General features: G+C 37.8%; 1 protein-coding gene across 1 annotated transcript in view; it reads right to left on the bottom strand.

Annotated features, from left to right (window-relative positions):
* Positions 1-26,881, bottom strand: part of LOC122796777 (macrophage mannose receptor 1-like) — a 1,798,323-nt gene that overhangs the window by 843,293 nt on the left and 928,149 nt on the right. The window contains exon 15 of the mRNA XM_044065505.1: positions 20,515-20,659. Coding sequence (XP_043921440.1) covers positions 20,515-20,659 — 145 coding nt within the window. The remainder of the gene's footprint in view (positions 1-20,514; positions 20,660-26,881) is intronic.

Below are 26,881 nucleotides of genomic sequence, written 5' to 3'. Positions count from 1 at the left end.
CCTGACCTTGAGTAGCATCTTACCCTCACCAAGAATGATGCCACAATATGAAGACAAGATGATCAATTTCAACAATTGGCTTAAGTGTTGGTGTTATTCAAAGGGGATCCAATGCCTGTCAGCCTGGGATGAGATGCTCGACAAGCCACGATGCTTCGCTAGGGACGGCTAGCACCTGTCACTCCTGGGCTTTCAGATATTGGCAAAGGCTCTTGCTACCCCCATAGTGCCTTTTTTAGGCAAGGCTCAAAAGACAAACCCACCTCCATAGGTATCACAAGGGATAAGAAACTAAGAGTAATGCTACTCAATGCCAGAAGTCTAAACCTCAAGATGCACGCACTCGAAACTCTCCGTAGCATGGAGAACATCGATATCTGTGCAGTAACAGAAACCTGGTTCAAGGCTCCCGAGAGCACCCCAGCACTACCAGGTTACACCTCATACCATGCTTTTCGGCCCCAAAACTTGGACTGAACCACAAAAGGAGGGGGAGTATCAATATTCATCAAAGATACCCACACCTCCAGGTTGGTGGCACAGCACAAAGCATCAGAGACTATCCATGTGCAACTAACTGTGGGTAAAACTGCCTTCCAGTTTATAGCCTGCTACAGACCACCCTCCCAAACACAGGAACCCCACTTGGCCTTCCTGAGAATACTGGAAAATATGAAGGTCTCTTCAAACATTATATTGGGCGACTTCAACTACCCAAACATAGACTGGGAGCATTACTCTAGCTCCAACACCCTAGCCCAAAGGTTCCTAGAATTTATAAACTCAAATGCTATGGAACAACTTGTTACCACTCCCACAAGAGGGGAAAATATACTGGACCTGATCATCACCAACATGGGGACACTATGCTCCAGACCAGAAGTGTATCCCTCACTGGTAAGATCAGACCATAAACTAATCTCACTGGATATTCACATCCCGACCCCACCCCCTGCCCAGAAAACCACAGTGAAAAACTTCTCTAAATCAAATTTCACACACCTCAAAACCGAGGCGAAATCCTTCAAAGCCCCTGGGCCTGTGGAAAATACGGCCCAGACCGCAGAATCCTTTATAAACGCATTCTATGAACACCTTCAGGAATGCATGGATCATGCAATCCCAAATAAAACCAAGACCCAATCCTCCAAAGGCAGACGTCCTGTCTGGTGGACCCCAGCCATAAACAAACTATACAATAGAAGGAGGAAGCTACTACATGATGGAGCAAAATCCCAAAAAGGGAAGGCATCTCTGATCAGTATTAGCAAAAAACTACAGGCACTCATAAAATCATCTAAGGCCAGCTTCGAGAGAAAAATTGCACAGGACACTAAGGATAATCACAAGGCTTTCTTTAGTTATGTTAGGAACCTGGGTGGGAATTCCCAGATATGCTCAGAATTAGTCCAAAATGACATAAAATACACAGAGCCCACAGACATTGCCAACATCCTAGCTGACAGGTTCAGTGCAAACTTCTCCCCCCTCTCCCCACCAAAAGGGCAAATATCTATCCCAACAGAGTGCTGCCCCCCTGACATCTCAGATGCTCAGGTAAGAGCCGCCCTCTCCAAAGCAAAAAACACAGCATCAATGGGACCAGATGGTGTCCCAGGCTGCGTCCTACATGAACTCCAAGAAGAGCTAAACCCAAACATAAAACTACTGTTCAATCTTAGCCTTACTACAGGATATGTACCCAAAGAGTGGCGTACAGCAACAGTGATCCCTCTCCACAAAGGCGGTGCCTCAACGGATCCTGGAAACTATTGCCCCATAAGCCTGACTAGCTTGCTCTGCAAAGCTATGGAAAGGATCATCATGGACCTCATAAATAAAGATATTGGGGACCTACAGACACTGGATCCTACCCAGTTTGGCTTTGTTAAGGGCAGATCCTGACTCTTAAACCTGGTCGATTTCTTTGAAACAGTCACCAAGGCCATTGACGAGGGGAAGGTGGTCCACACAGCCTACCTGGACCTCGCAAAAGCCTTCGATACAATACCCCACTCGGGCATTATAGATAAGCTCACCAGCTTAAATATAAACCCCTATGTCACTAGATGGGTTGCAAACTGGCTCAAGGACAGAACCCACATGGTTAGAATTGCTGGAGCCATGTCAGACTCCAAACCAGTTACAAGTGGCATCCCACAAGGCTCAGTCCTGGGACCTCTCTTGTTCGGTATATATTTCTCGGTACAGGCCAACACAGAAGGACTGTGGCTGACCAAGTTCGCAGATGACTGCAAACTGGGTGCCATAATCAACTCTCCAGCCGACACAAGCATCATCCAAAAGGGCCTCATAGAAACAGACAACTGGTGCCAGAGCCATGGCCTCAAGCTAAATGCCAAAAGTGTATAGTCATCCCCTTTGGCAAAACAAAGTGCCCATAAATTACCACATAGGTGGTAATCCATTAAGTACAGAAGAAGTCATTAGGGACCTGGGGACCCAAGTTGATAGCAATCTCTCATTTGACAACCACGTGGCCAAAGTGGTTAGAAAAACATTTTATATAGCCCACCTAATCATGAAGGGATTCACATCTAGATCAGGGGAGGTCATCGTACCTCTTTACTCATCCCTCATCAGGACCATAATTGAGTACAATGCCCCTTTTGGGATGTACCTTACCAGACACCTACAGCAACTGGAAAGACCCCAAAAGTACCTCACCAAGAGGATCAAAGGCCTCAAACAGATGCCATATGCTGCCCGGTTAAAGAAACTCCAGCTCTACTCAGTGGCATACCGCCTGCTCAGAGGCGATCTGTGCCTGACCTATAAAGCCATGTCCAACCCGGAATTAATGGACATGCTGCACCTCAGAAAATCCAAATCCCATCGAGCTACGTGCTCGAGAGACTTGAACCTCAGCACTGAAATAAGTAGGACATGCTGGAGGGACAGTTTCATAACCCAGAGGCTCCCTTCACTCTGGAATAAAATCCCAGTCCAGGTTAGGCAGAGTCCCACATTGACTCTCTTCAAGAGGAATCTTGATGAGTGGATGGGAGATCGTAGGTTTACCCCGGCTATCACTTCTGTGTCACTGTTAGACAGAGGCACAGTATACTAACCTCAAAAAAAGGCATAGCAAAATTAATTTAAAATGGGTGGTGAAAGCCAAACACACTCTGGCTAGGCTTATAAATGCCCGAGGGCAGCAAGCCTAGTATGAACCTATGAACCTATGAAGATGTCCAGTTTGAAGACCTCCTTGAAATCCTGAAACAAAGAGATGGCTGAAAGTCCAGCAACCCTTTGTCTGAGGAGTCTGTATTCTTGCAGTTGTTTGGTACTAGCATGTCTACCTCCTGGGTGACTCCTCCTGTCGATGACCTCATAGGTTTGATGTCTCAGTGGGCATGGAAACCTAGACACCATTGAGCCAATCCTCCAGAGACCAGACAAAATTTTGACAGCACCAGAAGACAGGCAGTTTTGGACAAAAGGGATGCCTGTTGATGCCATAATCATGGCTGCAGCCACTAAAAAGGACCTTTCTGAAGAAAGTCCCATTGTCCATCCACTGAACAAGAATTCTCTGACCAAAACAAGGAGTTTTGAGTGATGGACAGGTTTGGGAAGCATGTCTATGCATCATTGACCTTCACCTTAAGGTTTCTGAATTGTTTGGCACATTTCACCAGGTTACAGAGAGACCTAATTAAGGTGGTCTGTGATATCCTTTCAGGATCTGTTTCTAATGAGGTACAGGTGTCTGTCACATATCAGTTGGCTACTCTGCAATTGATTTCAAATTCTTCCATGAGGCTAATTTTGCATGTACTTGAAGGAATGTTAAGGGCAGTGGGTCCTGGTGTTTCCATAAGGAGGCATGCCTGAATGCACTTGCGTGATTTTCCAGAGCTCTTCAGGTCTTCATTCTTCAATGTAGCTTTGATGGTACATCTTTGGCCCCAGAGTTAAGGACACTTTATCCAGGTGCGAAAAGGATGGAAAGACCCTGTCTACTGTGGGCATATGTTTTTCCATAGCTCAAAGATCCTTCTTCAGGACTCAACAGGGTACTGGAAAAAATGTGGTTCATAAAGTCCCAGGGTCCTTTCAAGGACACACTTGGAGGAGGTTCCCCTAGGGCTTGAGGGGGGAACTCCAGTGGTAGACGCCGCCCTTGCAGCAGAGTTGGCCCGCAAAACCAAGGGTCCAGAGATTCTTTTTTGATTGACCCTTCCAGTGCTCCTGAAAGGCTGATTGTCCCCCTCTGGAGGCAGCTGGGGCTCATTTATCCCTGCACCTGAGAGCCTGTCTTGGGATAACAGATATATGGGTGCAGAGGATCATTCCTAGAGGTTATATAATACCCTTTTCCCATTCACCTGCAACCTCAAGAAAAATCCCCGATGTTCCACCCAGTCAGAGGGAACAAGCAGCACTTCAAATACAAAAGCTACTAGAAAAAAGAGTCATCCAAGAGGTCTTGCCAGACCAGATAGAATCCGGAAATTCCTCATGATTCCTTTAAGTGCCAAAGAAAACAGGGGACTGGATGGTCACAGTTCAGTCCATCCTCCCTTTTCTGGGAAAGGATGATTGGATGTGCTTGTTAGATCTTCAGGATGTGTACCATCACATAAAGGTGAACAGGCAGTCCAGAAGGTACTTATGCTTCCAGCTGGGAGCCAGTCCTTACCAGTTCAGAGTTTTGCCTTTTGGTCTCACCACAGCCCACAGGGTGTTCAAATGTATGGCAGTAGTAGAAGCTCACTTGAGGCTGCAAGGATTCCGGGTGTTTCCATATTTAGATGATTGTCTCATTACTGCCCTGACCAGGCATCAAGTAATAGAGGCAAGAAATCAGATACTTCAGTCATGCTTTTATCTGGGAATAACCTTAAACTATGAAAAGTCTAATTTTGAACCTACTCAAAAATTGGAGTTTATACGAGCACTGTTCAAAGCAGTCAATCATAGCTTCTGTGCCTCTTCTAAGAGTTCAGACCTTAGGAACACAGGTCAGGGAAATAATTTGCAGTACCAAAATTTCTGTAGTGTTGGTTCTTCAGGCTCTGGGAGCAGTGGCAACAGCAATAACTCTAGTGCCATTAGCCAAATTTTACATGAGGATTCTACAATGGATGCTAACCATGCCATGGTCAATACTTTATTAACCTTTGTCAACCCAGATATATATTACTCAGATTTGCAAGAGAGATCTCAAATGGTGGACTCAATCAGAGCAGGTTTTACAAGGCCATCCATTCGTTCCCCCTCAGCCCAAGGCCATAGTGACCATGGATGCTTTCTAGTTAGGGTGGGGGGCATTAACTGGTGAAGACGTTCCAAGGCACTTCGTCCCCCGAATAGACCAATTTGCATATCAGTTTCCTAGAGATGAGAGCAGTGCTTTTAGTGCTGCAGGCCTTTCAAGACCCTTTCCCCTTGGGGATGATTGAAGTTCAGACGGACAACATGTCAGTAGTTAGGTTCATCAACAAACAAGGAGGGATCAGATCTTATCTCTTGTGTCGAGAAGCACTCAGAGTGTGGCAATGGGCGATCTCATCCAACCGCTTTCTCACCGCAACACACATTCTGTGGAACTCCAATGTGAAAGCAGACAAGCTGAGCAGGTGCATTCTTGCATTCTTCTACCTCACGAATGGCTCTCAACAAGAATCTGGTGGAGATGATTTTTCGTCAGTGGGGCCAGCCTTGCTGCAATCATTCACTTCTCCCCTAAACAACAAATGCAGCAGCTACTTTGCCCTGATCTTCCCACAGGGTGAGTCACTAAGGGATGCTGTACTGCATGATTGGCCCCCTGGCCTATTTTATGCCTACTCACCAATCCCACTAATTTCCAAATTCATGCAGAAGGCTGCCATGTTGAAGTGCAAAGTAATCCTCATTCCATCTTTTTGGCTTTAACAGATTTGGTTCTCCTTCCTTTGGCCTTAGTCCACCCTCCATGGATTCTGGATCCAACTCCAGTCCTCCAGTTAGATCCAGCAGACATGATCCATCCAGACATATCGAACCTCAGGCTGACAGCTTGGCTTCTCCAATTCCATTAATAGCCAGACAACCTATGCTGTCCTCTCCAGTCAGTCAGATCGTTTTATCTTCCCATAAATCATCTCCTTTTACTGGAGTAGAGTTTATATGCAGATAATTTGCTTACTGGGCCCGCCAAAATAACATTGATCCCTTTTCAGCTCCTTTGCATAATATCCTTGAATTTTTAACCTTACAGTTTAAAGAAGGAGCTAGCTCCTCCACATTGAAGGTCCAGCTAGTGGCAATATCAAATTTTCACATAGGATTTGAAGGTGCTTCTTTTTTTTCAAAACAGGTTTATTGTTTTAACATATAAGAGAAATATCATAACAATTTTATACAAGTAATTAAAAATAGGTATTATTATAATATTCAACAAAATAACTAAAGTATTTACAAAGACATCCACTACAATCAGATCAATTAATTAAACTAAAATACCGTGCTATTGAAATTAGAATTTTTTTAACAAATTTTGTAAATTATCCCATACAATATAATATGATGTTTTTCTAGTTGTTCTCATTCTAATTGTGCTTATTTCCATATGGCACATTATATTCATAACATTTTTAAATTCATTGAACGAAGGAGGTGTATCTGAAATCCAATTTCTAGTTATTATTTTCCTGGCCACTGCTAGGGTAGACCATAACAAGGGAAGCTTAATCTTTTTAACACATTGAGGTACAGGTGTGTTGAATAACATAAGAGACTTAGAAATAATGAAATTATCTGTAAAAAGAGCCTGCAAAAATTCATTAATTGACTTCCAGTATTCTTTCAACTTCATACAGTCATAAAACATATGAGCCCAGTCAGCATTAATTTCTACATTACATCTCTTACATAGATTATCTTTATTATTTATTTTATTCATCATCAAAGGTGTATAAAAAGATCTATGTAAAAATTCACATGTATAAAGTCTCCAGACAATGGAAGATGTAGTTCTATAAGCAGATTCCAATATATATTGTTTATCTTGTTGAGTTGGTGGGTCCCCATTAATAGAGGTGAAATAATTCCAGTATGAATCTACACTGTAAAAAGTTTCTTGTCTGATAATTTTATGTATATATGAAAGTTTACCTTTATCAGAAACTTTATGCTGTAAATTTAATATCAAGTAATCAATCAGTTTTGGAATAGATTCTTTAACTGTTATAGACATTAGATCTATTCTATCAATGAGATGTTGTCTAAAGATCTGAACCTCTAACCAGCAAGTTTCTCTTAGATCAAATTCTTGTTTTAAGAAATCTAGATTTTTAACTTTATTATCAGATATCAGCTGATACCAGTACTTTAGATCATTATCTATAGCTAAATGAGCTCCTTCAGAAGTAGATGACATAAGCATACCCTGAGTATACATTATAGGAATACAATAAAATTCCATTCCCTATACTTAGGGTGCATGAATATAAAGTTACGATAACTAATAATAATATTTAATGGGTAACACACCATATGTTTAGGTGTAATAGGTGAAGTACAAAATTCCTTTAGCAACCACAACATGGAGTTATTTACAATCATATTTTTATGTGTTAAGGAGATTTTCATGAAGTGCATACTAATTAGCTCCCAATAATCTTTCCATTTTGCGATATATGACTGATCTATTAATAAAGTAATAACTTTTATAATAGAAGAGATAATATATAACTTAAAGTCTGGAAAAGAAATACCCCCTTGAGACCAGCTATTAGTATGTTTCTTTAATGCAATCCTAGGTCTATTAGGTGCCCATAAGAAATTTAACATTAGTGTATTCAGTTTCTTGATAATTATTTTTGTAGGTGAAAGTATTATTGATTGTATTAAGTATAAAATCTTGGGGAATATTATCATATTAATAATTGTAAGTCTCTCCTCCATAGTAAAAACATATTATTCCAGGTATTAAAAAGATTTTGTATATTAAGAAAACAGGTATTATAGTTATTATATATAATAGATTTAATATATTTAGATAGTATTATACCTAAATAAGTTATCTGACCTGAATTGGGTACATATTTAGTAAAATCACTAATGAGAATATTTTTTCGTGTATATATAGGTAGTATTTTAGTTTTTCTTCATTGAATATTAAACCAGAAATACTTTTAAAATTCATCATTTTATCAAATAAAGACTGCATAGAAGAATTAGATCCTGCTGATGTAATTAGAACATCATCTGCAAAAGTTGAATTTTTGATGTTGTATTTTCGTCTATTTCAAAACCCTCTATGTCAGTACTGTTTCTAATCAAATTAGCCCAAGGCTCCATTACTAAAGTGAATAATAGTGGAGAAAGTGGACATCCTTGCTTTGTACCTTTAAAAATGGGTATTTTTGTGAAACATATGTTCCTACCTTAATATAAGCCAGTGTTCCTTTGTATAAATGCTCAATTAAATTTACAAATGCATCAGAGAAGTTTGTGCATTTCAGTAAGGTAAACAGATAGTCCCAACTTACTGAATCAAATGCTGAACCTATATCAAGACTAATAAGTGTTAAATCTTTCTTTTTCCTATTTGCAAAATCAATTAATGTTAAAGTTCTTCTTATATTATCAAAAGTATTTCTATTTACAATGAAGCCCGTCTGATCTATATCTATAATGCCGGGATGATTGTCTTCAATCTATCAGCAAAAATACTCATAAACATTTTATAATCAACATTAAGTAATGAGATGGGTCGATATGAAGAACATCTAGTTGGATCTTTATTAGGTTTTAAAATTGGTGAAATAAATGTATATTGCCAAGATGGGGGGGTTATTAACTCAGTTTGGGCCAAAATAAAAACCTTATGTATTAATGAATATGTAGTTTTAGAAAGGATTTTATATATCTCTGGTATAATACCATCATTACCTGGTGCTTTGTTTGATTTAAGCTTATTTATTTGTGTAATAACTTCTGTATATGAAATACTCTTGTCCAATAGTTTAATCTGTTGTTTATTGCTTTTTATTCATGTTTGTGGTTATAAACTCCTTTATTTTATCTTTAGGTTCCATGTTAATGTTGTTATGGTTAATCTTGTGAAAGTGATTTCTAAATTCATCCAGTATTTCTGGTATACTAGAAACATTCTTCTTTTCCTTAGAGAAAAGATTTCTTTGATATGGTTTTGTTTATTCAATCTTTTGTTTTATTTTTAAGTCTATGTAAGTATTTGGGGCTTATTGAATAAGACAAAACTTGTATTTCTCTAAAGTTATTTTAACTTTATGAGTTAAAATTTCTTTGTATTTCTCATTTAGTTTGTTTATTTCTTCAATAACTTTCTTGTCCATAATATTTTCTTTATTATTATGTTTATAAGAGTCTAATTTACTTTGAATATCTAACAATTCCTTATCCCAAGATTTCCTTTTATTATTATACCATCTGATACTTTGTCCATATAGATATGATTTTAAGGCATCCCAAACATAGACAATGGAGACTTCAGGAGTATTATTTATGTCTAGAAAATGTTGTACTTCTGAAAGTATATATCCTTTATAGTCTTTTAGCTGAGTTAAGTATGCTGGTATCCTTTTGATCTGAACATTATGAGTATTTTTTATCATGAATTCAAAAATAATTGAGTTATGATCAGATATAGGACATGAAATGATTTTGGAATTAATTAAATCTGTTACCATCTGGTTAGAAATAAAGACCCTATCTATTTTTGAATAAGTTTTGTATCTGTTAGAAAAAAGGTGTATGGTAATGATTTTGAATCTATCTGATTATTAATATCATTCAAATGATAAGAATTAGCAAAATCATTTAAATGTTTTGCATTAGATGTAATTCTTCTTTTCCTTATAGTGGTAGTATCACTTTCATGTAGTATACAATTAAAATCACCAGCTAAAATAATATCCCCTATAGAGAATGATATGATCTTATCAATATGATGTTTCACTGTATTAATACCAATTCCAGGTATCCAATATACATTAATTAAAGTGTAAGTCTTCCCATTAATTTGTATTGTAACCATACAAAACATTCCTTTGTCATCCTGAAAAGATTTAATGGTTTTAGGAATGGGCATACTTTTATTCCATAAAATAGCCACTCCTCTTTTTTTCTGAGTGTGCTCTGAACTAACCAATACTGTATACTTATTAGTGGCTAGTTTATCAATATCTTTTTTCAAGAGATGGGTTTCTTGCAGGAAGACTAGATTGGCCTTGTGTAAATTAATGTATCTTATTAGGCTTGCCCTTTTACATGGATTATTCAATCCATTAATGTTTAAAGAAATTCCTTTTAAAGATGTCATTTGGCATTTTTAAAACTCAAGAATCTTATGATCGAAATAACAAATAACAAGATAAATAATGTTACATTTCCTCTTTTAGGTGTACCTTTAAATATAGCTGTATTTATTAAATCTCTTATGGGATTTTGTATAGGATTCAATTTTGTTTGTAGTGACAATGAGTGTACAAAATATATTGTGGATGTGAAAACTATATACATATAACAATGAACAAGTGAAAATAATGTAAGGATTAAACCTTGCATCCAGCCTGGAGTTGAAAACTCCAACTTAGAGTAGTATTTACTACTCAAGTTAAGCCCCTACCCTAAGCAGCAGTACCTCAGCTACCACCTTATCAATTTAATACTAGCTATATTTAACTGAGATTAACAGTTTTAAATTCAATTATCTATCAAGACAAAACTACACATTTGGTAAAACAGCATCATATAAACTAAAATAAACTTTTTTTTTTTAAAAAACTGTTCATACTACTATATAGATCTATGTAATATATAACACTTGTATTCAAATAGCATTCAAATAATCTTGATGTTAGAAATCAAGAGGAGAGAAAATTAGGTTCTAACATTCATTTAAATCAACAACTTTGGCTAATATGATTCAGACATTACATATATTAAGATGCATCTATTTTCTGTCATGTGAATACTATTAACAGCTTCCAAAAAAAAATAATCTTGAATTGTTTGTATATGAGCATTTACTTAAACTCATTATTGTCAATAGAGTAAAATATTGTATTCATAAAAATTATTATAAATCATATTGCATAGTTATGCAAATTCTCAGAAACACTTGCATTATTAAAAAAAAAAAGCCATCACACACATACACAGACACACACACACATACATACACACACACACACACACACACACACACACACATATATATATATATATATATATATATATATATATATATATATATATGATCTCACTGAGTTATGTCCTTGTTGAGCACTATCCTACTTGCTGTCCCTAGAATAAATCTGTCTGCTTTATAGAAAATAATGCACAGCAAACACATTTTAGTAACCAGATTTTACAATCATGCTAACCTACTGCTTTAAAATATATCACATGACATTTCTTCCAGAATAGAATTATAAAATTGTTTATGCTTGTCAATCAGATGAATTAAATGAATTATAATAAAGTATATGTTTGGAACAGAAGTTTTTAACACAGATTATTATGCTGCTGTTAAGTAGATTTTCAAAAACATTTAAATAAATGTTTCATTTTCTATGCCTTCTAAAATAAGACATTTACTTACTACAAGAAACTACATCATTTAAACTCATAACTGACATTTTATGAATAGAGTATTTTTCCTGAATCTGTGGTGTGTCAGTATGATAACTAGGTCAGAGGTTATACTAACTGCTTTCAGTTTCTCTGTGAGAATTCTGTGAGTTGAAGCTTTTGAAGTAGTTCATGGACACTGTGCATGAGACAGCCCACATCCCAGATTGTCTCCCTTAACATTTTGGTGGGAAACTTATTAAAACTTGTGGCAAACATTCATTTTGTCAATAGAGTAAAATATTGTATTCATAGAAATTATTATAAATCATATTGGATAGTTATGCAGATTCTCAGAAACACTTGCATTATTATATTAAAAAAAAGCCATCACACTCACACACACACATACACATACATACACACACACACACACACACACACACATATATATATATATATATATATATATATATATATATATATATCTGATCTCACTGAGTTGTGTCTTTGTTGAGCACTATCCTACTTGCTGTCCCTAGAATAAATCTGTCTGCTTTATACAAAATAATGCATAGCAAACACATTTTAGTAACCAGATTTTACAATCATGCTAACCTACTGCTTTAAAATATATCACATGACATTTCTTCCAGAATAGAGTTATAGGATTATTTATGCTTGTCAATCAGATGAATTAAATGAGTTATAGTAAAGTATATGTTTGGAACACAAATTTTTAACACAGATTATTATGCTGCTGTTAAGTAGATTTTCAAAAACATTTAAATAAATGTTTCATTTTCTATGCCTTCTAAAATAAGACATTTACTTACTACAAGAAACTACATCATTTAGACTCATTATAACTGGCATATTTTATGAATAGAGTATTTTTCCTGAATCTGTGGTGTGTCAGTGTGATAACTATGTCAAAGGTTATACTAACTGCTTTCAGTTTCTCTGTGAGAATTCTGTGAGTTGAAGCTTTTGAAGTAGTTCATGGACACTGTGCATGAGACAGCCCACATCTCAGATTGTCTCTCTTAACATTTTGGCGGGAAACTTATTAAAAACTAGTGACAAACATTCATTTAGTAGTGTAAATGCATGTAGACATGACAAAACCTTCACAATGTATTCCACAGACCATTACAGCCTCTTACTTCTTTTCAGAAAGAGAAACAAATTGAATCACAGCTTGCCGTTAAATCTTCAGATATTTTGACTGGTTATGAAACAAAACATTATAACTGACATATTTTATGAATAGAGTATTTTCCTGAATCTGTGGTGTGTCAGTGTGATAACTATGTCAAAGGTTATACTAACTGCTTTCAGTTTCTCTGTGAGAATTCTGTGAGCTGAAGCTTCTGAAGTAACTCATGAACACTGTGCATGAGACAGCCCACATCTCAGATTGTCTCTCTTAACATTTTGGCGGGAAACTTATTAAAAACTAGTGACAAACATTCATTTAGCAGTGTAAATGCATCTAAACATGACAAAACCTTCACAATGTATTCCACAGATCATTTATTGCCTCTATGTAAGTGAAATTAAGCCCAAAATTACCAACAAGCAATAAAACTCAACATTCTTCTCCCAACTCAATTTTCATACAAATCCTATTATTCACTGTGCCCATACAATCAAAAGCATTTCTATATATTAATAAAGAAAAGAAAAAGAGAGTAGAAAATAAAAGTGAGTGAGGCAGAAATAAAAAAATGTAAGAGAAAGCTGTAAGAAGTATATACAATGGAATGTTACTTACTGTTTATATTAATAGAGTTGAAAATAAAACATATTATTTATTCTTATTTAGTTCTGATTATTATTAGTTAAAGCATAACAGATTATTTACAAACAGGCATAAGCAGTATAATCAAGAAAGTATAATTAGAAATAGCATTTGAAGAACTTATAAAAACTTTTACAAGGAATAAATATGTTATTATTCTATTAATGATATTTTCATTACTGTTCTCTCCTGCCCTCCCCACCCTTTACCCACTACATAATCTAAATAGAATGTCATTGTTTAAACAAAGAAAATAATAAAAGGAGAAGGAAAAAAAAGGTAAAGATAAAAAATGTATCAAATTACTAACCTTACTTCTTTTCAGAAAGAGAAACAAATTGAATCACAGCTTGCCATTAAATCTTCAGGTATTTTGACTGGTTATGAAACAAAACATTTCTTTGCACATAGAGAATAACTTTGATTAAATCTTTTCCAAAATATTTGTGGCTTTCTGGAAATGCAGGAACTATATTCAAAAAGATTAATAATGAACTAAAATGATGAGAGAGAAAAAACATATAACAAATCATTTGTTTTTAGTCTCTTCTTCTTCTCTGAAGTCTTCCACGAAGCTTCAGTTGCCAATCTCTTTAATGAAGAACTAGCCCATTCCATTTCTTCTATTTTATCCAAAATCCTTTTTTCTTTGACAAACAGTAAAGCAGAGTCTAAATCATCGAAAACCTTAGGACCATCAGGAAGGAAGATTTTAAGCTTGGCAGGAAACAGAAGGTATGTTTTAAACTGTGCTTTTTTAAGCTCCCTTATTAGTGGCAGAAAAACTTTTCTTTTAGCTATTACCATGGAAGAATAGTCATTGTCAAAACGCACAGTTGTCTCATTAATCTTAACAGGAGCTTTAGCCCAAGCAGATTTAAGAACCATCAAAAGATGATAGAAATCTAACTATAACTGATCTAGGATATTTTTTGTTAGAGTTAGTATTAGCTATAGATCCATGTGCTCTTTCGATACCAAAAGAGAATGCTTCTGGTAAGTCTAAAGTTTTAGGGAGCCAAGTTGTTAAAAAAGAAGTAATATTGTTACCTTCAATATTTTCTGGCAGTCCAAAAATCCTAATGTTATTGCGCCTAGATCTATTTTCCAGGTCATCCAGCTTTGTTTGTAAATGTGTATTTTGTTTCAGCAGAAACTCAATGTTGATTTCCTCTTCTTGGATTCTATTTTCCATGTCATTCACAGCTTCTTCTATGCCTGTCATCTGGTTCTTCTGTTGTTGCAGGTCTGTATGTAACAGGTCTATTTGTTTTGTAGTTTTTTCTATGAAGGTGTCTATTTTATTATCCATTTTATCAATTTTATCAGTAAGTTGCTGGATTATAATTATCAGAGACTGAAGTTCTTTCTTGATGCTGGAGTCTTGAGAATTTGTCTTACTGGAACTCATTTCAGACTGATAAACTGACAGGAAAATTTCCACAATGATTTCTGACAGGAATATTGTTAAGATTTCCTTTCTTTTTTAGATATAGTTCAAGAACTATATAAAACAAACGTATTTAGAAAGAAAATTACTTCAAAAATTAATTTTTTAAGTAATTAATTCCTGTCAGTGTAATGAAATTGGTGGAGCTGAAGAAATCTGCTGCTATCCTGTGTTCATCCTTGGCCATGCCCCTCGATTTGAAGGTGCTTCTGTTGCCTCCCATAGGCTATGCAAAACCTTTTAGTGAGGTACTCTTCTTCTCTGTCTTCCTTTTTGGAAGCCTACTCCCCCATAGGACCTTAATCTGGTACTGCAACAACATACTCAACCCCCTTTAAACCTGCAGCTAAATGTGACTTCAAGTATCTTTCTTGGAAAACATTTTTTTCTAGTAGCCATTACTTCTGCCTAAAGAATTTCAGATATTCAGGCTTTGTCTTTGAAACTGACTTACTTGATCTTTCACAAAGATAGGGCACTTTATGATCTAATGCTACATTTCTCCCTAAAGTTGTTTCAAAGACTAGTATTCATCAATTTGTTAACTTGCTGGTATTCTTTCCCAGATTTTCTAACAAAGGTGAATACACATTGCATTTATTGGATGTTCCCCAGGCAATTATTTTTTTACCTGCACAGAACAGAAATGTAACAGGAAGACTGACCAGGTATTTGTCTCTTTTTTTCTGACATAAGACTAGGAAAACCTGTTGCCAAAATCACACTAGCCAGATGGCTTACAGATTTTATTTCTTTATACGTACAACAAATTGGGCATTACTTTAAGGAAACCGTTATGAGCGCATTCCACTAGAGCCATGGCTACTTCATCAATCTTCCAGTCTAGAGCTTCCATGGACTACACTTGTGTGGCAGCAACTTGGGCTACTCCCCATACTTTTGTTACTCATTAAAAATTGGACATGGTCTCCAGGGGCAGAGCATGATTTGATTCAAGAGTGCTCAGGAATATCCTTCCTTGGGTCCACATGGAGTTTTAGGTAGCTGGGTACTCTATCCCATAAGTTGAAGACAGAATGAAAATTGACAACATCAGATAAAGAAGTTCTGTACTCACCACAGCATTCCATTTGTGTAGTCCATTTTCATTCTTCCTCAACTCCCCTCCCACCAACCCCCCTGCCTTAAAAACTCCTGGAAGAGCAAGTGTATAAGTATGCAACTTCCTTGGTACATAGCTCCAGATATAGTCTCCTCTCTCTGTAACTGCAGTATGTCTTTCTGCTATTAGCAAACAAGATCTGAGGTACTTGGGGTTGGTGTATTGTGGGTAAGGGAGTAGCTTGAGAGTTTTCTGGTTGCCATGAGCTTTTGCAACAGCCAAGTTGGATCAGAGGGATCAGATTAGAATCCATAAGTTGAGGAAGAATGAAAATGGACAACATAGATCGAATGTTATGGTGAGTACATAACTTCTTTTTTATATGCAAATTCCACCCAGAGGCCAATATGGTTAACAGCAGGAAAAACTATACTCCTTAAGAGTGAACCTGCAAGATGTCCTAAAAACTATAGACCAATAACTTGTTTTCTGACTATGTATGAACTATATGCTGGAATTGATGCCAACAGCATTTATAGTCATTTAGAAAAAAATCTCATTCATGGCAATAGAAAAAAAAGGGTAACAAAGTTCTATGGAACAAACTATTATTTCTTGTTAAATATAGTCATAATGGAGAATTGTAAAAAAGGGGAACAATCTAAGTATGGCATGGATAGACTATAAAAAAGAATTTGACAGCATCCCACATTCATGGATAAAAAAGTGTATGAAAAGAGACATGAAGGAGCTCTCCGATCTTGTATCCCAGGCAGGTATGACCCTAGCCCTGAGTAGCATCCTGCCATCACCCAGAATGATACCGACGTACAAGGACAAAATGATTGACTTCAACAATTGGCTAAGCTTCTGGTGTCATTCTAAGGGGATCCAGTATTTGTCTGCCTGGGATGACATGATCGACAGACCACGATGCTTTGCCAGAGATGGCCTGCACCTGTCACCCTTGGGATTCTGGATACTGGCTAAGGCTCTTGCCACCCCTATAGTGCCTTTTTTAGGTAAGGTTCACATGACAAATTCACCACCGTAACCGGTACAAGCAAGCAAAATCTGAGGATAATGCTACTCAATGCTAGAAGTCTAAACCTCAAAATGCACTCACTCAAGGCATTCCTTAAAATGGAGAACATCGACATCTGTGCAGTGACAGAGACCCAGTTCAAAGCTCCAGAGAGCACCCCTGTACTACCAGGCTATAACTCATACCACACTTTTTGGCCATGTAACCTGGACTGGAACACCAAAGGTGGAGGTGTGTCCATATTCATTAAGGATATCCACACCTCCAGGCTAGTTGCACAGCATAATGCATCCGAGATTATCCAAGAGCAACTAACTCTGGGCAACACCGCAATCCAAACTGTAGCTTGCTGCAGACCCCCCCTCCACCATGCTGCAGGATTCCCACTCCTCACTTCTTGATACACTGGGAAATATTAGGATACAAACCAACACCCTAATAACGGGCGATTTCAAATATCCCATCATTAACTGGGAAAACTACTCATGTACCAACTCTTTTGCTCAATGTTTTCTGGAATTCATAAATTGCAATGCCTTGGATCAACTTTTTCACACCCTCACCAGGGGCAGCAATATCCTAGACCTGGTCATTACCAACATGGGCAACCAGTGTTCCACACCAAAGGTCAATTCCTCATTGGTCAGATCCAACCACAAGTTAATCACCCTAGACATCCACATCCCGCCCCACCCCCCATTAGGGAAACCACCGTAAAAAACTTCTCCAAAGCCAACTTCACACTTCTTAAGACAGAAGTGGCAAACTTCACAACACACATGCAGACGGACAATAGAGGTATGATTGCTGAATCCTACACAAATGCACTTTAGAAGCACTTATATGAGTGCATGGATTGTGCTATCCCTAACAGAACCAAGATGCTATCCTCCAAAAAAAGGAAACCAATCTGGTGGTCCTCTGCCATAAACAAACTCTACAACAGAAGAAAGAAACTGTTGCAAAAAAGAGTAAAATCCCATGACTGGAGGAGCTCCCTGGTCAGCCTCAGTAAGAAGCTGAGATCCCTCATAAAATCCTCCAAAGCTAATTACGAAAACAAAATTGCCACTGACTCTAAAGATGACCACAAAGCATTCTATAGCTATGTCAGGAATCTCAATGGCAACACTCAAATCTGCTCTGAGTTACAGCACAATGGCACTAAATATACAGAACCAACTGATATTGCCAACATCCTGGCAGATAGGTTCAGTGCTGTCTTTACCCACCTCTCACCCCCTAGAAGGCCCATCTCTATACTGGAAAAATGCAAAGTTCCTGTAATCACGGCTGTGCAGGTAAAAAACACACTCTCCAAAGCCAAGAACACAGCATCCATGGGACCTGACAATATCCCAGGCTGCATTCTACACGAACTACAGAACAAACTGGCACCTCACCTAAGTACCATGTTCAATCATAGCCTCACCTCAGGCTTTGCACCCACTGAATGGCGCATCATGATGGTTATCCAACTCCACAAAGGGGGAGCCACGACGGACCCTGGGAACTACTGCCCCATTAGCCTGACAGGCCTGGTCTGCAAGGCCATGGAATGTATCATCATGGAACTCATAAACAAAGACATTTGTAATCTCCAAACTCTGGACCCCAACCAGTTCGGGTTGGTAAAAGGCAGATCATGTCTCCTAAACCTGATAGACTTTTTTGAAGCAGTCACCAAAGCCATAGATGAGGGTAAGGTGGTTCACACAGCCTATCTAGATCTCACCAAGGCTTTCAACACCATCCCCCACTCTGGAATTATAGATGAACTCACTAAACTAGATGTAAATCCCTATGTCACAAGATGGGTTGCCAACTGGCTCATGGACAGAACCCACACTGTGAAAGTAGCAGACTCCAAATCCGACTTCAGACCAGTGACAAGTGGAGTACCACAGGGTTCAGTCCTGGGTCCTCTCCTGTTTGGTATCTACTTCTCTGAAGTACAGGCTAACACAGAAGGTCTTTGGCTAATGAAGTTTGCAGATGACTGCAAATTGGGAGCCATAATCGAAACTCCTAATGTGGACATCCTACAAAAGGGCCTCACTGAGACAGATGCCTGGTGTCAAAGCCATGGCCTGAAGCTCAATGCCAAAAAGTGCATTGCCATCCCCTTTGGTAAAAACTCTGTACCCATGAACTACCACATAGGTGGTAGTCTACTTAACACTGAAAGTGGACAGTAGTCTCTTCCTTGATAATCACATCGCCACAGTGGTCAGGAAATCCTTCTATGTGGCACACCTCATCACAAAAGGTTTCTTATCCAGAAAAAAAGAGGTCATTGTTCCCCTCTACTCATCACTCATTAGACCCATTATAGAGTACAGTGCCCCTTTTGGTATGTACCTCACAAGACATCTACAACAACTGGAGAGGCCACAGAAATACCTCACAAAGAGGATTACTGGCCACAAACAGATGCCCTATGCAGACCATCTCAAAAAACTCCAGCTTTACTCCATCACATATCGCCTACTCAGAGGCGATCTCCGCCTAACATACAAAGCTATGTCAAACCCAGAGCTGTTGGACATGCTACACCTAAACAAATCCCAATCCCTCCGAGCTACACGCTGTAGGGACCTAAACCTTGTCACCACAATAAACCGAACATGCTGGAGGGATAGATTCCTGTCTCAGAGACTTCCCATACTCTGGAACAGACTACCTATCTGTGCCAACCAGAGCTCCTCATTAGCACTGTTCAAGAAAAATCTTGATGGTTGGATGGGAAATGGGAAATTCACCCCGGGGATCACTTCTGTGGCTGTGGCACATGAAAATAATTTTCTTGGGTGGCGAAAGCCAGGGTACCTTTTTGGCTAGGCTTATATAGGGCCTAGGGCCAATAGCCTAGTACCTACCTATGAACCTATGAACCTATGAAGACTAGAAAGTCACAGAGAAAACACTTCTTTAGCAAAATAGGCATGATATCTAATAAATTAACAAAGGAGAACAATGGAGATGATCTTGAATGAATTAACAAATGAGAATAATGGAGAAGATATCTAATGAATTAACAAAGCAGAACATAATAAAGTACCCCCTACTTTTTTTTCAATAAGAACCAGGGGATCTCTTACAGCCACCTAGACCACCACCAACTCAGCAGCTGGAACTCTGATTTAACATTTCATCTGAAGGACATCATACTCAATAATGTATCTGTATGCTGAACTGCAGTGTCACTTACCCAAAACTGATACTGAGGCTGATGCTGGTGTCAATAGTGATAAACGAATCCAAGTAGCTGCTGTGGGAATAGAACCCATAACCTTCTGATCTTCCATCATGCTACTTGCTGAGTCACTGACATATTTAGATGGGAGAACTTTTCTAGATCAAATGTTGCTGCTGTCACCAAAGTTAGAATTTCTACATCTCTCTAAAGGCTTATGAATTACATTAATAAAGGTTTTAGATATTGTGACTACTACACAAGCTAGATGTATGATGACAGTACTTCCAAGGATACCAGAACATTCTCTGCGATCGCTACTTTGTTAAACATATTGCTTTATCCATTCATTTATATTACTAACATGGCTGGAGATACATACCTTTCTTAATTTGGCAGATCCAATAACTGAAATAGTCACAGTGTCTGTCGTTCCAAAATGCTTTGTAAGACATTGTCAGCTCTACACAAAGCTTTCTTCCATTGTAATTGTTCGGCTCGCCGTAATTCCAATTAGTATAGTCCATCTATGGCACAGAAAGGACAGACGGGAACATGGCAAAAGAAAATGCATCATAATCAGTAGTTTGCATTCTTAAATGTATATTTCATGAAATAGAAACATTCCGTCAAAAATAAACTTTGTTTCTATTGTTATAATAGCATTTATTGAATTTTTATAAATGCTTTGTTTATCATAGCAGGTGTTTTCCTACATCACCTTTCTCTTCAATATGTTTTCTGCATTTCTTATTTTCACATATTTGCACACTGTCATCGATGTCCCCACATTTGTTTATATATTCTATGTAAATGACTTTGATTTAATTTACATATTTATTCCAGTACCCCACATCTTTCAAAAATGTGGCAGAATGTAGGATTATATGTATAATCTTCATACCTTCAATATCTGAAAGCAAAACAAAGGTTAAACATATGCAACACCCAAAGTCTGAACTTGTAAAAGAATGCTAGGATTCCGTCACTGCTGTGCAAGAAAAACTCATATGTTTTAGAGCACTTGAATGAGATACTATAGAAAATTTCATTTCCTTAACTCTGTAAATTGTGCAGGTAACATATGTTGACATTTTATTCACTGATATTGCATTCAGAGCTGGGGATAATCATAGGTATATAGGTAGGTACTAGGCTATCGGCCCAAGGGCCTATGTGAGCCTAGCCAACAAGGTTCCCTGGCTTACGTCACCCAAACAAGTTATTTTCCTGTGCCCCTGTTGAGCAAAGCCACAGAAATGATCCCCGGGTTGTATTTCCTATTTCCCATCCACTCATCAAGATTTTTCTTGAAGAGTGCTAATGAGGAACTTTGCTTGACATAGATGGGTAGCTTGTTCCACAGTATGGAAAGTCTCTGGGACAGGAATCTATCCTTCTGGCATGTCCTGTTTATTGTGGTGACAAGATTTAGTTCCCTAGAGCATGTAGCTTGGAGGGATTGGGATTTCTTTAGGTGTAGTATGTTCAACAGCTCTGGGTTTGACATAGCTTTATATGTTAGGGAGAGATCACCTCGGAGTAGGCGATATGCTATGGAGTAAAGCGGGAGTTTTTTGAGATGGTCAGTGCAGAGCATCTGTTTAAGGCCAGTAATCCTCTTTGTGAGGTACTTCTGTGACCTTTCCAGCTGCTGCAGATGTCTTGTGAGGTACATTCCCAAAGGACCGTTGTACTCTATAATGGGTCTAATGAGTGTCGAGTAGGGGGGAACAATGACCTCTTTTTTTCCTGCATGACAACCCTTTTGTGATGAGATGTGCCACGTAAAAGGATTTCCTGACTACTGTGGAGATGTGATTATCAAAGGAGAGACTACTGTCCACCTGGGTCCCAAAGTCTCTTATCACACATTCGGCATTAAGTAGACTGCCTCCTATGTAGTAGTTCATGGGTACAGAGTTTTTACCAAAGGGGATGACAGTACACCTTTTGGCATTGAGCTTGAAGCCATGGCTATGACACCAGGCATCTGTCTCAGTGAGGCCCTTCTGTAGAATGTCCACATCATTTGGGGACTCGACTATGGCTCCTAGATTTCAGTCATCTGCTAACTTCATTAGCCAAAGGCCTTCTGTGTTAGCCTGTATTTCAGAGAAGTAGATACCAAACAGGAGAGGTCCCAGGACTGAACCCTGTGGTACTCCACTGGTTTGAAGTCAGATTTGGAGTCTGTAACTTTTATAGTGTGGGTTCTGTCAGTGAGCCAGTTGGCAACCCATATTGTGATGTAGGGATTTATACCTAGTTTAGTGAGTCTAGCTATAATTCCAGAATGGGGGATGGTGTTAAAAGCCTTGGTGAGGTAAAGATAGGCTGTGTGAACCACCTTATCCTTGTCTATGGCTTTGGTGACTGCCTCAAAGAAGTTGATCAAGTCCAGGAGGCATGATCTGCCTTTCACAAACCCGAACTGGGTGGGGCTTAAAGTTTGGAGGTTATCAATATCTTTGTTTATGAGTTCCATGATGATACTTTCCATGGCCTTACAGACTAGGCTCATCAGGCTAATAGGGAGATAGTTCCCGGGATCAGTAGTGGCTCCCCCTTTGTGGAGTGGGATAACTGTTGCTGTGTACCATTCAGTGGGCATAAATCCTAACATGAGGCTATGATTGAACATGGTGCTTAGGTGGGGAGACAGTTCATTCTGAAGTTCATGTAAAACACAGCCTAGGATGTTGTCCAGTCCCATGGATGCTGTGTTTTTGGTTTTAGAGAGTGCAGCTTTTACCTGCGTAGTTGTGATTACAGGGACTCTGCATTCTTCCTGTATATATATACATATATATATATATATATATATATATATATATATATATAGAGGTCCTTCAGGGGGTGGGGGTGGGGAGTTAGCATTGAACCTATCTGCCAGGATTTTGGCAATATCAGTTGGTTCTGTAATTTTCGTGCCGTTGTGCTGTAACTCAGAGCAGATCTGGGTGTTGCCTTTGAGATTCTTGACATAGCTATAGAATGCTTTGTGATTGTCCCTAGAATCAGTGGTGATTTTGTTTTCATAGCTAGCTTTGGAGGATCTTATAAGGGATATCAGCTTCTTACTGAGGCTGATCAGGGAGCTCCTCCACTCATGGGATTTTACTCTTGTTTGCAACAGTTTCTTCCTTCTGTTGTAGAGTTTGTTTATGGCAGGGGACCACCAGATTGGCTTCCTTTTTTTGGAGGATAGTGTCTTGGTTCTGTTTGGGATAGCATGAGCCATGCACTCATGTAAGTGCTTATAGAGTGCATTTGTGTAGGATCCAGCAGTCGTAACTGTATTGTCCATCTGCATGGGTGTCATGATGTTTACCACTTCTGTCTTAAGAAGCATGAAGTTGGCTTTGGAGAAATTTTTTATCATGGTTTCCTTAATGGGTGGGTGGGGGGGTGGATATCTAGGGTGATTAACTTACGGTCAGATATGACCAACGGAGGTTTGACTTCACTGGTCACTCATGTTGGTAATGACTAGGTCTAGGATATTGTTGCCCCTGGTGAGGGTGTGGATACGTTAATCCAGGGCATTGGAATTTATGAATTCCAGAAAGCATTGAGCGAAGGAGTTGGTACATGAGTAGTTTTCCCAGTTAATGGTGGGGTAGTTGAAATTGTCCATTATTAAGGTGTTTGGTTGAACCCTAATATTTTCCAGTATATAAAGAAAAGAGGAGTGGGAATCCTGGAGCATGGTGAGGGATCTGTAGCAAGCTACAATTTGAATTGCAGTTTTGCCCACAGTCAGTTGCACTTGGATAACCTGGGATGCATTATGCTGAACAACTAGCCTGGAGGTGTGGATATCCTCAATGAATATGGACACACCTCCACTTTTGGTGTGCGGGTCCAGGTTAGATGGACAAAAAGTGTGGTATGAGTTATAGTCTGGTAATGCAGGAGTGCTCTCTGGAGCCTTGAACCAGGTCTCAGATACTTCACAGATATTGATGCTCTCCATTTTAAGGAGTGCCTCAAGGGAGTGCATTTTGAGATTTAAACTTCTAGCATTGAATAGGATTACCCTCAGTTTTTAGTTTGGTCCTTCTCACATCCAAATGTTATGATAAACCTATAGTACTAATATGTGTATATGCCCCTAATGTTAATCAGCATCATTTCATAGCTTCAATCTATTCCATTTTACAGTCATACAATAATTGCTATATAGTGTTGGGAGGTGACTGGAACTCTTATCAAGATCCTAAATTAGACAAGTTGGGTGCTTCTTCAGCGTTCAATAAACAGGCAATGGTAGCATTGAAAGAATTGAAAATGGATTTCAAACTCTATGACCCTTTTAAACACATACACTCACAAGGGAAAGCAGAGAATTTTACTTATTATTCAACCTGCCATAAAATGTGGTCGAGAATTGACTTTTTCTTAATTTGAGAGGTGTTGATCTCAGCTGACCCTAGTGTTTCTAATCAAGTCAGACAACTCTCAGACCATTCAAAGATAACTTTAACCTTAAACAGTAGTAATATGGATACTAAGAGGCTTTGAGGGTATAATTGGTCCTTGAACCCATATTTACTAACCAAGGAAGATATATTAATGGAAGTCAAGGAGATACTTAAACAGTCATTAAATAATATTTCCCAAAATAGACACCCAATAGATATAGAATGGGCTACAACTAAAACGCAGCTAAGAGGACTATTTATACAAAAGCTACATATTATAAAAATTACAAAAGAAGACTCAATTGGATTTAGAAACTAAAATTCAATTACTGGACCAAGATTTGATGAGGAACTATAATGAACAGACAGAAACTGAGCTATTAAGATGTCAAAAGAACTATTTTACTTCATAATAGAAATTTGTCACTTTATGAACAAAGAAATTTAGTTAAATATGCAAATCATATTCAAACCCCTCGAAAGCATTAGCTCGTATTATTAACCAGATGAAATCAACACGATTAATTACTGAAATACACTATAACAATACTACATATACTGACAAGGCGGATATCATGAAGACCTTTGAAAAAATTTTTAATCAGATTTATGGTGAGAAGCAGACACTCTTGCAAGATAAAGACAGAAAAGATTTTTTACAGAGAATCACTTTCCCTAATATTGACAAGGAATTTCATAGAGATTTAATTAAACCGATTACAGTTGAGGAGGCGTCCGAAACAATCAAGAAACTGAAGCCTCACAAAGCCCCAGGCCCAGATGGTTTGACCTCGGAATTCTACAAATCTTTTAGTGAGATTTTGAGCAGTGTATTGTCACAGACTTTTAATTATGTCACTCTAAATAGAATTAATGATCCTCATTTTAATGCCTCAAGGACAGTTCTGATATTAAAAGAGAAAGGTGATTCCAAAAATCCTGATAATTACAGGCCTATATAACTTTTGAATATGGACATGAAAATCATGACATCCATTCTGGCGAGTAGGCTGAAAAAGGTAATAAACCCAATAATATCAGAGGAACAGGCGGGGTTTACGGATGGGAGGCAGACCACGGATAATACCTTAACGCTCCATACCTTAATCTCTTATGTGAAATATAAAAACCTGAATTTGTATGCCCTAATTATTGATGCTCAGAAAGCATTTGATAGGGTTAATTTGGATTATTTATTTGATACATTACCTTATTTTAATATACCGCAGGAGTTTATCTCAATGTTAAGGATACTATATAGAAATGCATACACAAATTTATTTATAAATCACGAATGCTCGAATAGGATAAAAATCATAAATGGTACCCGACAAGGCTGCCCATTATATCCCATCTTATTTAATCTTTACTTGGAGCCTTTATTTTTACACCTTAAGCAAAATGTTTTTTATAATTCTCCTGTACTGTATGGAATAAAGGTTAGGATGGCTGCCTATGCAGATGATTTAAACATATATTGTACCACACCTGTTTCTGATACTGAAAAAATATTAGCTGCAATAGAAATCTTTGAGAGAATTTCCAATTACAAGCTAAATTTTTAAAAATCTAAAATATTCCCATTAAAGACACCCACACCTTTTCAATGCTACCATTAATAGGACAAGTATTGACGGAAGAAAAGATAAAATATCTGGGAATTGTCTTCTCAACTGAAAATAGAGATTTTTTTATTAACAATGTAAAGTCAACTACAGATCAAATAACATTGGATCTTGAAAGATGGAGTAGATTGAAGTTACCGATGATGGCAAGAGCAGCTATCATAAGAATGAATGTTCTTCCTAGAATGTTATATATTTTTAGAGCTGCACAACTCAGAATTACCAAAACATTCTTCAAACAGCTTCATATAAGATTGGGAAGATTTCTTTGGGAACCTAGGAAGACGAGAATTTCATATGAAAAATTGATAGCTCCAAAAAATAAGGGGGGGCTGGAATTACCGGATTTCGAAATGTACTATTTAGTGATTCAGGCCAATAGGATTTTAAAGACGTCTTACTTCGATAGTGATAATAGAAAATGGACACCCAAATGGGTGCTCTTAACGTACAAGCATATAAATGAAGTGGGAGTCAACGCTAAAGCATTACCCTTTTTAAATAATTGGACAATGAGTAAATATAAGCTAATGAAGCACATCAAAAGTTATGTAATGGCAATTCAAACTCTTTTCGCTTCCTTAAATTTACTAAAATATATGATGGTTTTCCAACCATTTCATAGGAACCCAAATTTAACAATTGGTGGTCAATTGATTGATCTAAAGAAATTCCCTTTAATCATGGAGTTAACTGT

Source organism: Protopterus annectens, chromosome 3.part0 (genome assembly GCF_019279795.1).
Source record: "Protopterus annectens isolate FY-2018-M chromosome 3.part0, PAN1.0, whole genome shotgun sequence".
Classification (NCBI taxonomy): Eukaryota; Metazoa; Chordata; order Ceratodontiformes; family Protopteridae; genus Protopterus; species Protopterus annectens.
This window is presented reverse-complemented; position numbering and strand designations above follow the sequence as displayed.